Source organism: Cylas formicarius, unplaced genomic scaffold, assembly GCF_029955315.1.
Source record: "Cylas formicarius isolate icCylForm1 unplaced genomic scaffold, icCylForm1.1 PGA_scaffold_9__14_contigs__length_23061073, whole genome shotgun sequence".
NCBI lineage: Eukaryota > Metazoa > Arthropoda > Insecta > Coleoptera > Brentidae > Cylas > Cylas formicarius.
Window position 1 is genome coordinate 17,080,806 of NW_026844365.1, and position 13,180 is coordinate 17,093,985.

The 13,180-nt window shown below is 34.3% G+C and overlaps 1 protein-coding gene across 2 annotated transcripts; it reads left to right on the plus strand.

Annotated features, from left to right (window-relative positions):
• The first annotated feature begins 89 nt into the window (after nt 1-89).
• On the plus strand, nt 90-12,866 carry LOC132707740 (membrane-bound transcription factor site-1 protease). 2 transcript variants are annotated; one of them, XM_060679676.1, is made up of 8 exons: nt 90-1,150; nt 1,208-1,508; nt 1,810-2,108; nt 2,618-2,997; nt 3,049-3,254; nt 4,986-5,389; nt 7,868-8,342; nt 12,467-12,866. In XM_060679676.1, exons 1-8 carry the CDS (start codon nt 341-343, stop codon nt 12,694-12,696), a joined length of 3,105 nt encoding a protein of 1,034 aa, XP_060535659.1. In that variant the 5' UTR covers nt 90-340; the 3' UTR covers nt 12,697-12,866. The 2 variants fall into 2 exon arrangements, with proteins under 2 accessions (XP_060535659.1, XP_060535660.1); XM_060679677.1 differs by having other exon boundaries at nt 12,451-12,605.
• The last annotated feature ends 314 nt before the right edge of the window (nt 12,867-13,180 follow it).

A 13,180-nucleotide genomic window follows, 5' to 3' on the forward strand; every position in this document is an offset into this window, starting at 1 on the left:
TCATTTTTCTAATTTTCTATTTAGAAATCCCCAGTTTTTGGTCCTGAAGATATTGCACTGCAACAATGAGGTACGTTGCAATGGAAGATACGACCTGAAAAAATTCAAAAACTAGTTAAATCTATTTGAAACAACCGACGAAGAGGTAGTCATAGTGAATGTCAATGATTAAATCACTAGTCCGTCTTCTGTGGCAAATGGTACAAAAGTCAAAATAATTGTTTTACAGTAAACATGTCTTTACTTAATTTGTTGTATGTTAGAAACTCCTATTCGATAAAATAAAAATGATCCGACGCAAACGAAAGTGGAAAACAAGTTAAATAACGAAAGACAAAACATGAAGAACACAATATGTCTTTTGCCCATATTGTTATTGATATCAAGTAGTATCACTCAAAACGTTTATGAGGAAACTGATTCCACGGAAAGTATTATTGAGTCCCCTTTATGTTGCAATTTAACTGTAGAGGAAATTCAAGTAGATTACAGCTCCAAAATTGTAGAGAATGAGTATATTGTTATGTTTAATGGGTACTACAAAAATCAGGCAAGAGCAAGCTACATAAACACTGCCCTAAATGGTACTGGAGTTAAAAAGTGGACGATTGTCGCGAGAGAAAATCCTGCCAGTGATTATCCTAGCGATTTTGATGTAGTTGTTTTAGAAGATACTGATAAATTGGAGGGTTTAAATGCTCTAAATGAGCACCCTGCTATTAAGAGAGTGACTTCACAACGAATGGTATCGCGTACTTTAAAGTTCCTTAATTCTAACACTGTAAGACACAGTCAGACAAGTTTGAATTCAAAAAGCCAGTTTTGGCAAGCAACAGGACGTCACACATCCAGGCGCCTTTTACGGGCCATTCCAAGGCAAATCACTTCAGTTTTGCAAGCTGATTCATTATGGAATCTTGGAATTACTGGGAAAGGCGTTAAAGTTGCAATATTTGATACTGGTCTTTCAAAAAATCATCCACACTTTAAAAAAATCAAAGAAAGAACCAATTGGACAAATGAAAAAACTTATGAGGATGGATTGGGGCATGGAACCTTTGTAGCGGGAGTCATTGCTTCTAGTAAAGAATGCCTTGGGTTTGCACCTGACTCAGAGTTACACATTTTTAGAGTTTTTACCAATAATCAGGTTAACATGCTTTACAGGTGTTTATTTCATGGCATGCAAATTTGCTTATTGTTTTAGGTCTCTTATACATCTTGGTTTTTAGACGCTTTTAATTATGCAATTCTCAAAAAGATAAATGTTTTGAATTTGAGTATTGGTGGGCCTGATTTTAAGGATCATCCATTTGTTGATAAAGTATGGGAATTGACTGCGAACAGAGTCATTATGGTCTCAGCAATCGGCAATGATGGACCTTTGTATGGAACATTAAACAATCCAGCAGATCAAATGGATGTGATTGGTGTGGGTGGAATAAATTTTGAGGATCAAATAGCAAAGTTTTCATCAAGAGGAATGACTACCTGGGAGTTACCTCAAGGTACTCATTAGACTGGGCCAAAAAAATTGACTATTTCCTTTGAAAATCTTCAATCAGTGCTCATTTTATAAAGCATTCAGTTCCCTACCATAATATAGTTAGATAAATTCACACAATAAGATGGGAATAAAAATATTGAAAAACAGTTTTAAAGACCTATTCCATTAATATTAAGGGCTCAAATTTTTACAATATTTTGTCATCATTCTGAATGGTTTTATCAATTGTCTATTTTTTTGGCCCAGTCAAGTACTCATGCTAGAGTAAGTGTCTTTGCTTTTTTACCACCTTGCCCCTACAGGCTATGGGAGAGTTAAACCAGATATTGTAACATATGGGTCTGCAGTAAAAGGTTCAAATATCAAAGGAGGTTGCAGAACTTTATCAGGAACAAGTGTAGCATCACCAGTGGTGGCGGGTGCTGTTACTTTATTGGCCAGCGGGGTGTTGCACAGGGGAAATGTTATTAACCCTGCTAGTATGAAGCAGGCCCTAATGGCGTCGGCAAGACGACTGCCTGGAGTTAACATGTTTGAGCAAGGGCACGGAAAACTCAATCTGATGAAGGCTCATCAGATTTTAAACACTTATAAGCCTCAGGTGAAGTAGTATATAAAGTATTGAAAGGTGGTATGGTATAGCGGTAGTTGAGAGTTAAGTTTGCCGTTCTTCTTGATTTAAATATCAATAAAAATTAAAATCCAAACCTTCTACATAAAACTTCCGTAGGAGAAACTTAGCAAGTCATTCATAAATAGATCCATATGGAAACCAATTATACACAGTCACAACAGACTAAAGAGGTTATCTTAGTACAAACAATTTTTTTTTTAACTTTTATCAATTTCATTTTCTCCCCATAACATTCATAAATATGTTTTGACCCGCTGTATATTGGCAATGAAAGTCTGTAAATACAACATCTATATGTTGAAGAAAAAGTTTTTTTTTAATAAGGAATCTAAAATTTCACATGGTATAAATTGTTATGATATTTTAATACATTTTGAAGTAATGGAGTACTATTAATAATGAATCTGAACAAAACGCAAATTTAAAGTAGGTGGTCCCCTATCTCTTATACTTATCAGTGTTGTTGTTTGCTCTAGGCCAGTTTAAGCCCGAGTTACATCGATCTCAATGAATGTCCATATATGTGGCCCTATTGCACTCAACCTCTATACTATGGTGCCATGCCTATCATAGTAAATGTCACAATACTTAACGGTCTGGGGGTGACTGGTAAACTGTTAAACAAACCCACGTGGCATCCTTACATACCCCAACAAGGGCAATTACTAGACATATCAATTTCGTACTCTGAATTGCTCTGGCCTTGGTCAGGTTGGATGGCAGTAAGTTTGTCAGTCAGTGCAGAGGGTGCCAGTTACGAGGGTCTGGCTCACGGACATATCTTGCTGACAGTGGAGTCACCGCCCGAAACTGGTGAAGCGGAACCTAGACAAAGCACCGTGAATTTACCTATAAGGTTGGTGTTTGGTAGGTTGGGAACATCAGAAATACCCTTATTTTTTCACAGGGCCAAAATAATTCCGACCCCACCGAGACACAAGAGAATTTTATGGGATCAATTTCATAACTTGAGGTATCCTCCGGGATACTTTCCGAGAGATAATTTAAAGATTAAGAATGATCCACTTGATTGGAATGGCGATCACATTCACACTAATTTTAAAGAGATGTACCAAAATTTGAGAAATGCTGGTTACTATGTTGAAGTGCTAGGTAAGCGCTACAGTGTATTCAAGATAGGCACGCACAGCAACGATATCTCTGAAACCATAAAAAATGTATTAGCTAGTTAAATTACAAAAAAGTTTCTGAAGGTAAAAATATTGCCAATTTTTAAACACTTAAAAAAGTTAACAATAAATTTTTGATGGTAGCTGGGTTTAAAATATATATATAATAGATAAATAGAAGTAGTTGCTATCAACCACTAAACTTGAACGGAGTTACTAGGTACTCATAAATCTCTCTTTTTTTTTCACAATACCTATTTCTTTGTAAACAAGAAACCACATCAATGGTTGTAGTTTATTTTTAAAAAATGTTCCAAGTTTTTACTAAGAAATTTATATTTGCTGTGATTTAAGAGAAAGTTAAAAAAATCCTTTGTTAAATAAAACAATGTGTGAAACAATAGTGTGGTTTTCAGGAATTATTTCTTTAGATATTTGAAAAAGCTTTTTTATGTGTCAATTTCTTTGAGAACAAATGGCCATTTTTTCCACAGGCTGCGAAACACTATTTACAAATCTTCTGGATTCCTCTTGCGTCAGTTGTTGATGAATCAAACTTGCTGACGTTTTGTCAATCATCTTGTTGGCTTCTGCAGAGCTTAACTGAAACTGGCTCGCATTCTACTCTGTACCTGCTTATATATTGTTTGAAGGGGGCGAAGCTAAATGAGGGATGACTGATTCCCATATTGGTGACAGGTAAAGTCCTCCCAAATCTAATGTTCCAAAGCCTAGACGCATTGCTCTAAAATCTAATCCTGACATCATAATCCTAAAAGCAGATAAAGAAAATGCTATGGTGGTCATGCACACAAGTGAACACAGGAAAAGGTTCAAGATAATCTTACAGGTGCATCATATCGTCAACTAAAAAAAAGATCCTACGTCATCAGTGGAACGCAACCTTAAATTCGTTATTAAGGCTTCTTCTCTATCAGACTCTGTGAAAACGTCTATCACCCCTCATGATTCTAAAATCCTTCGTCTCTACGGACTGCCTAAGATTCACAAAGCAGGATTACCCCCTTACCTATTGTCAGCAGCAACATATTTTCTAGCAAAATATCAAGCTTCTATATTAAAATCCTTTTACAGGGAAAACTGCTAGATTTTTACACAATTTTTTTTTCATTGAACAATTAAAAAGCACTACATTAGATTGCACCACTGTCTCGTATTCAAAAAATCTCTCGACATCTTCGATCCGTCAAAGACAAAATTCCATTTGGAAAACCATTCCTTGCAAATGGAGACAGGACGAAACATATCAGCCCAAAGAATATAAAAAAGCCTTCAGACTAAGACAAATAAACGCATCATCAGTTGCCAAACACAATCACAAAACCGGACATAAAATTTTATTCAATGAAACTACAATTCTTTCATATAATCAATTCTTCTACAAACGAAAAATCCGAGAACATAGAAGTCTATAATCAACCAAACAATCTTAACCGCGACTCAGGTGTTTACCAGTCACCAAATGGGACTCATTCATCCGGGACGATGTTTATTTGTAAATTTTCTGAACGGTCTCACCATGACTCAGAATTTTAGGCTTTAGCATTTGTTAAGGAAGACTTCTCAAAGGCATATTCACTCCCAAATTAAAAAAAAAAACTTATGGTTTGCGTGATATCCCCATGCTCTGCACCTTTATCTCGGACACACTGTATATTTTAGACAACTCGAGAAACTTTTTTTCCTGAAACAGGGTCGCCTTTCAATTGCTTCGACGCATCCCAGTACGGCACTTTGCTTATCGTCGATCCAGAAGAAGAATATTTTCCCGAGGAAATAGTAAAATTAAAAAGGGACGTCGACTCTGGATTGTCTTTGATCGTTTTTGCCGACTGGTACAACACGACGGTCATGAAAAAGGTGAAGTTTTATGACGAAAATACGAGGCAGTGGTGGATGCCCGACACGGGCGGGGCCAATCTGCCCGCACTCAATGAACTACTCTCCTCGTGGGGTATACAGTTCGGCAATAGAGTTTTCGAAGGACATTTTAAATGGAACGACCACCAAATGTACTACGCTTCGGGCACAAGCGTACACGAGTTTCCCAAAGATGGGGTGTTGCTAAGTGCTGCTCTCAACGATCAAGGGGCGCAGGTAAATAGGGGATCAGGAATCGGAAGTGAAATTTGGCGAAGGTGCCGGAGAACTTATGCCTTCAATATTACCGAAATTAATAATTTCACGCAACAAAAACGTAATAAATAATTCTGACTACATTTGGTGCAGAAATACACAGGATGTTCCGCTAATTTCTGGGGCAAATAAACTATTAAAAAATAACTTTAAAAATGCCTCCTTCAGAAAGTCGTAAGAGCAGCACCAAAAAAATATATATTTTTTTAAAATATCTAGACCAATTTAGACTACCTTTGACCTTTGACAATATTTTACTTCGAAATAATTCACAATATTTTTTACATGATTGAAATGAACAGAATGTTTTTTGTAACACCCAGTATAATAATCGCATATTGCCTTGTGTACCTTGATCTTTGATATTATTATTAAACATCATGAGTTTAGGAAAAACACTTTTGTTAACTGAAGAGCAAAAATTAGGTATCTAGTGTAGTAATTCAAGCACATATTAATAAGAAAATGAGGCAAAAAAATATCATCCCTAACCGATATTCAAATCGAAAAATCCTATTTGATTTTGGTGGAAAATTTTATTGACAATGCTGACCAAGCTCGACCCAAATATATTTAGTCAACGAAATCCCTTCGAACATAAAGTTAATTGGCAGCAATGACGCGTAGTTAGCATTATTCATTGTGAAATAATTTTGGAAACTAAAAAGTTGACACCGCAAGCCGATGTTACTCATTTAAAAACAGAAAATGATAATCATGAAGTTTGTTGCTTAAGAAATTTTTCGAAAATTGCTGGGCTGCGTTTTATTGCAGATTTAAACAAAATGTATAGAGGGATTAAAATAATCACTAAAGTTGCTAGTGTTGGGTTTTAAATAACATCTTGCAATTGTAATTGCAATTGCAATTATTTTATAGTAATATTTATTTTATAATAAATTATAATGCGTTTCTGATGTCCAATTTACCTATAACCCTCTTCAAGGAATCCCCAAATACGATACTTGGCGATTCGGGGATTCCCAATAATAATATCGACACGATGGCCACGTAACACACAATATGAATAAATAAAAATTTCATGGTATTTTTAAAATCAAACATTTGAAAGGTCAATTCCCTAAAAGTAGCTATTTAAGCGAGGCATAATAAATCACTAACACACGTCGCTTTTTGGAAAAAGTTCCCCAAAATACCCCAATATTCATTTCCAGTTCCACTCCGATAATTTTGTGACGTCACAAGCGATATCTAATATATATATATATATATATATATATATATATATATATATATATATATATATATATATATATATATATATATATATATATATATATATATATATATATATATATATATATATATATATATATATATATATATATATATATATATATATATATATATATACAACCAATATTTTCAAAAAATATATCTGGTCCAACATTTGCGTGAAACAAAAACAATGTAGATATTATCATTATATGATAGTAATAAATATCTTTAGTCTAAAAAAATGCAGAAAACCTCGAAGGTTGACGTAAAGATAGCTCCCATTTGGCGATAAAAAAATCTAAACACCAATGCGTCAAACTAACCAACTGGAAAAAAAAATTATCAATATAAATATACAAGAATACAAATCATCATGTATCAATTCATCATTAAAACAATTTCTAGAATTTTCCAGAAGTTTTTATTTGGATACATTTTCGATACCCCTTTGTTTGACATGAAAATATTACTGTTTGAGAATAATTCCCGAAACTTTTGATTTACAATTTTTTTTATATAAATAATCATTAACATAATAAACATTCTACAACAACTCGCCATCCATGGACGCCAACACTGTTAAAACTGCACAAACAGAACGATATTCCACACATGCAGAGAAGATCTTTCTTGGGTTTATCATTTACGTTCTTAACAATAAAAAAAATTCCGGTAATTTTTTTCACACATTAGACATAAACTAATTTTTCAAAGAAATTCCACAGGCCACTTTAATACAAAACTTCTGGATTCCTCTTGCGTCGGTTTTTGCTAAGTCGAACTTGTTAACGTTTCGCCAATCATTCTGTTGGCTTCTTCAGAGCTTGAACCAAGGAAATCATTTCAAATGTCGAGTCTATCCTAAACGGGAGCCAGTTTCAGAAGAAGCCAACAGGATGATTGGCAAAACTTTAACAAGTTCAATTCCGCAAAAACCGACGCAGGAGGAATTTAGAAGTTTTGTAAATAGTATTACCCATAAACCTTAGTATTTCATCATTGTGCTACTGATTTAATCCTCACGGGCACTCAAAATTCCCCTCAATTCTCCAAGGCTTCTCGTAATACCCTAAAATAATCTAAAATATGTTGGAATATATCCGTCGTATTTAACTTTGTGACTTTTGCGTCCAACCAAGACATTACATAGACAAAAAACAGACTGTTTTTAAGGACGATCCCTTTCTTCGTGTATTTCAGATACTGGAAGAACCAGACCAAACGGACCACAAAACTCCCATCTTGGGCCTGTTGCAATCGAAGGCGACTGACCGTAGCGGTCGCATCATCGTATACGGCGACTCGAATTGCATCGACGGAAGCCACCTGGAAGCCAATTGCTACTGGATGCTGAACGCGATGCTAGAATACACCTCGACGTCACATTTGCCGCCGATCTTTAGCGATAATCGAATGAGCGGATGGCGCGATACCGTGGAGACGGAGAGACCGCGAAGGATGGACCAGAACAAGTTGCACAGGTTCTCGAAAGTTTTGGAGGGCAAGTTGGGAGAGGCGCAACCCAAACAATTGCCGCAGTGTCCCCATTTGGTGTGGGCGTTCCCTATACCGTTAAACGCGTCCGCGCCGTCCAATTTGTACCAGTCGCAGAAATTGCTCTCGCTCATGGAAGATGTTAACGTTGTACCTGTTAATTTAGATAATACTATAAAAGGTGAGCGTCTACGTTTTTTCCTCAGTTGAATTGAGCCGGCGCATGAGTATCAAACTGTTCCCACAGTTAACATACATTTTCAACCTATTCTTGGTTTGAGAATGGCAATGTCTTCGAATGTTTTTCTTTTTCAATCAATTAAGGTCAGCAGAAATGTTTTGTATGAAAAATATTTTTTAATTGCCAGTAATAGGAACTGGTGGTGCTGTATATGTATAATTTTATCCATTATTTGTAATTGGGGGGTTATTGATATTGGTAAAGGCGTCCCATCACTTCATATTAAACATCATAATAACGTCAAGATACAAATGTAAAAAAAAATGAAAATTCTGCTGACAGATTTTTTAGTCCGCTGATTGATCAGGGGTATATTGACAATGGAGCTGCGCCTAACCTAAAAAATGACAAGCATTGTTGGTCCAGGTTGGTCAAGAAATTTACGACCAAACATTTTCGTTTGAACTCTGTAAATTTAGGACCAGCTATGAAGGTCAATCTTAATTTTGACTCTGATTTAAATGGACGGTTGGGTGACGGGTTTTCCTTGTTTTATGACTATGGTATATGATGGAGTCTTTACGGTTTATGAAATTTAAGAATTTGAAAACATGGATATTATTATTAACAGATATGTGTTTCAGAAAAAAATATATATTATATTTTAAGCCTTATTTGAATTTAACCCTGAAATATGCATAATAGTTAAGTTTTAATTTTTTCGTAACATTAAAATCAAAAGCGAAACTTTAGTCTGAGAATTCTCCGGATAAATTTGTTCTTTGAGTCATGAAATATGTCATTTCCTGTGTGAAACTGTCAAACATTTGGAAAATATTTTTTAATGATTAAGTGTTAATTCAAATTGTTTTATATAAAAATTCGGTTTATTCTTTGGTACCTATAGAAATACTGTTCTAAATTTTATATTAGTTTCTTGCTACATACAACGCTCCGTAAATAAATGGTAGATTAGCTCTGGAACATATAGTTTACTAGATATGCGTATGCAGGTCTTACATATGATGTGCTACAATTGAAACTAACATCAAAAAAAATTTATAAAAAGACATTTCATACGCGCATAATGTCAAGTTACTTCAATAGTAACCTGGTCCACTACAAGTCTGAACCCACGCTTTCAATCAACATTTTCTTAAAGTAAGGCGAGATCCGATGGAATTTTCAGGGTAAAACGAGTTAAGTGTGTATCTGTTTTAAATAAAACGGTGCCAAGTGGTGTGGGTAAAAGTTAGATAGATATTTTCGAATTGAACTGAGATGGCTTTTACTCGATGAAAATCCGTTTAACACAATTAAATTACAAGAAAAAAATGTTTTTCACATTTATTTGTTGGTGTATTTTGGCAACACGCTGCCTTTATCAAATACAAAATATGACAATATTCTGACATCTATATATGTAAACTAACAAACTATCGTTGTAGGATTATAAATGTAAATTTAGCAGCGGAGAAACATTTATATCCATTAAGCAATAGACTCAAACATGTCATTTTGCTAATCTCCGTAGCTTCCAACAAATTTATTTTTTTGTGCATTTCTGAATTTAAATGAATGGCATAGTTAGGATCCGAACTTTTATTTTTATACACTGTTTTGTATTCGTTAATGCGTTTCTTAAATGTTCTACCTGTTTGTCGGATATAAATTTTGAGCCATGATTGATTTCGACTTTGCTATTAACGGTAATAACGACAATATCGTAAACAATCACTTATTAATTTTACAAAGAAACTTCCACAGTCTACTGTAATGCTTTTTACAAAACTTCTGGATTCCTCCTGCGTCGGTTTTTGCTTAGTCGAAATTGCTGACGTTTCGCCAATCATCCTGTTGGCTTCTTCAGAGCTTGAGTTTCAGTCGGTTTTGTAAATAGTAATAATTTAATATTTTGATTTAATAATTTTCTAATTTTATTACTGAATCTTGAAAACTTGTTAAAGTTTTGCCAATTATCCTGTTGGCTTCTTCTGAAACTGGCTCCTGTTTAGGATAGACTCGACATTTTAAATGATTTCCTCAGTTCAAGCTCTGATGAAGCCAACAGGATGATTGGCGAAACGTCAGCAAGTTCGACGCAGGAGGAATCCAGAAGTTTTGTAAAAAGCAGTCACTTATTAACTAACAGTAAATTTCAGGATCTTTCACATATGCTTATGGTAGAATCAATTAAAAATAGGGCTTGCCAAAATAATATAGTATTTACAAATGCAGTATATATCACAAAAACCAAACAGTTTTTAAATTAAATTACACAAACAGGATATGCCAATTAGACCTGTAGTTTCTTTTGTAATCACCATCCGTTAAACTTTCAACAGGACTAATAAAAATTTAAAAATATCATATAGCCTTTAAAGCTACACATTTTATTAAAAATTCGTTCAAACTAATCAACAAGGTTTAAGACATTAAACTTCCTCCCAAGGCAATTATAGTTTATTTTGATTGGCGTAATAAACGTAATAGGCAATATTCTCACTCAGAGACAAGTTAACCCTATCATAAAACATGACTTGTTAGATAGTTTAATGGTTTGTTTAGACCCAAATTATTTTGAATTTAATGGTCAATTTTATATTGCTAAAGAAAGATTAATTATGGGAAATCCACTTAGTCCACTACTTGCAGAAATTTTCATAGACAATGTAGAAAATATTGTGCATAAACATCCTCTGAGTAAAAAATTTCGTTGGTAGTTTAGATAAGTAGATGATGTTTTTGCTTGCTTCACTGGAACGGAAAGACAACTACAGTTCTTTTTGAATTATATTAGCTCCATATATAACCGTATAAAATTTACTATAGAGATGGAACTAGAGAACCCTTTACACTTTCTATAATTAACTAATTTAACTAAGTTACAGAACAAATTACAACCCTCACACACGGACACATCACCCTCACCCACACAAAATGGCTGCCGTTGGTTCTTTTATCTACAGACTAGGACACCATACCATAGGACACTTTTTAGAAAACAATAAAACTAAATCACGAAAAACTCAAAAATCCGGAGTCCACACGTTGAAATGTGGATCCAAAGTTTATATCGGACAAATTGATAGAACATTTAAGAACACATTAATGAACATAAAAGAGCGTATAAAAATAAAAGGTCTAACTATGCCATTCAGAAATGCACAAGTTTGACGTTAATTTTGGTATTTTACATAATGAATCAAAAAGCAAAAAAACTAAATTTTTTGAAAGCTATGGGGATTAACAAAATGAGAAATTCGAATCTATTACTTAATGAAAATTTCGTTTTAAATGCGTCTCCATTGTTAAATTTAAATATATAACCATACAATTGTAATTAAGCACCTGAACATTTTTTGTTCTAACATTGTGTTAAATGAATTTTCATCGAGTAAAAGCCACCTCAGTCCAATTAAGGAAAATTGTAACAACACAACCGTCCTGAGGTGTAACAACCAATTTTGCCGTATTACAGCTTATATGTTATCTATTAGCCATACAAATTCATTTAAAATTGAAGTGTTTACTTTCAAGAAGAATGCTCGTACACGTCCATCATAATTTACTATTATAAATTGAAAAATTAAGAGAGAATGTTTTGGATGGGATTTCAAACCGATTAGCCCATTGTCATTAGCCTATTATCAAGAAGTTGATGGTAAGCATTTTCAACACCTAATAAAATAATTTCTTGGGCATACCTTGCTTCCATTAATTGTAATTAGTCTTTCTGGATATGTTGCGTCAAACAAATTAAATATTAATTCAATAAAATTAAAATTTAAATTCTCTGAGTTTCATTCGGAGGCGCTACATTAACTTTTTTTACTGATTGAAATGTAATGGTGACAATTTCAGAACTTTACTTTTATTCTTTCTCTCAGAAAATGGATGTAAAAAAAATCGCGTTTCATTTAAAAAAAGGAATTTGGTATGGGAATCTACTTTTTGACCCACCCTGTATATTTTCTATTTACTTCAAAAAATACTCAAGAAAAAATTATGATAGACCTGTGCGAAGATTTTTCCCGAAATCCAGTACAAATTCATTTAGTTTCATATTTTGCCATTGCAAAAGGACTTTGCCTGCATTTAACGTTAGATTAATCCAATTGCAGACGAGGCCGGTGTCGATCACGGTGGGGAATTGGTTGAGTGGAGCTGGAGGAACAAACCGGCCGATCGGCCAACAACAACGGAAAGTTTCGATATTACTCTCACCGCTCTAGTCTTTCTATCTTTAGTCGTTATTTATTACGGGCTGGGGTGGTGCAGGCCCAAGCCGAAAAAGAGAAAACCGTGTCGTAGGCTGCTATCCCTCGTTCAGTGTAAAAAGATAAACGTGTAATGATTCGACTCTGACCCAATTCGCGGAAACCTTCAATGGGTAATACTTTTTTATTTTAAGCGAAGCCCATCGGATTGGCGTAAACCTACCGAATTTTTTCTTTGCCGAAACTGTCGAATAAGAGCGTAATTTTATAGCAAAACAATGTGCTTCTGTTAATAAATTATTTAATAACAAATTGTGTGTAAATTTCGACGTTTCAAGATTTTATTTTGAAATCTTGAAGAATGAAAGAACGACCAAAAAAGAAAATACCAAGACCAACCAACACATCCCAGTGCCCTTTTATTTTAACAGTTATTTTAAATTTCTCTATGGTAAGTATTCGAAAGGAACATAAACGGGAAAAGAAGGGACACTATCCACCCCTAATGTTGTCTTTCTCATCATCTCATCAGGTCGGACTAATCAAAGCATTCTCTTAAAAGTTAAAAAAGTTTATTGCTCAACCAGCAGATTTTTTTGTATTTGTCAATTTCATTCC

What these genes read in the sequence shown, in the direction of transcription:
- LOC132707740 (XM_060679676.1), top strand. Translation starts at nt 341, where the DNA reads ATGAAGAACACAATATGTCTTTTGCCCATATTGTTATTGATATCAAGT. An exon ending in TAAACACTTATAAGCCTCAG is followed by an intron (nt 2,109 to 2,617) that starts GTGAAGTAGTAT and finishes TGTTTGCTCTAG; the next exon opens with GCCAGTTTAAGCCCGAGTTA. An exon ending in TCAACGATCAAGGGGCGCAG is followed by an intron (nt 5,390 to 7,867) that starts GTAAATAGGGGA and finishes CGTGTATTTCAG; the next exon opens with ATACTGGAAGAACCAGACCA.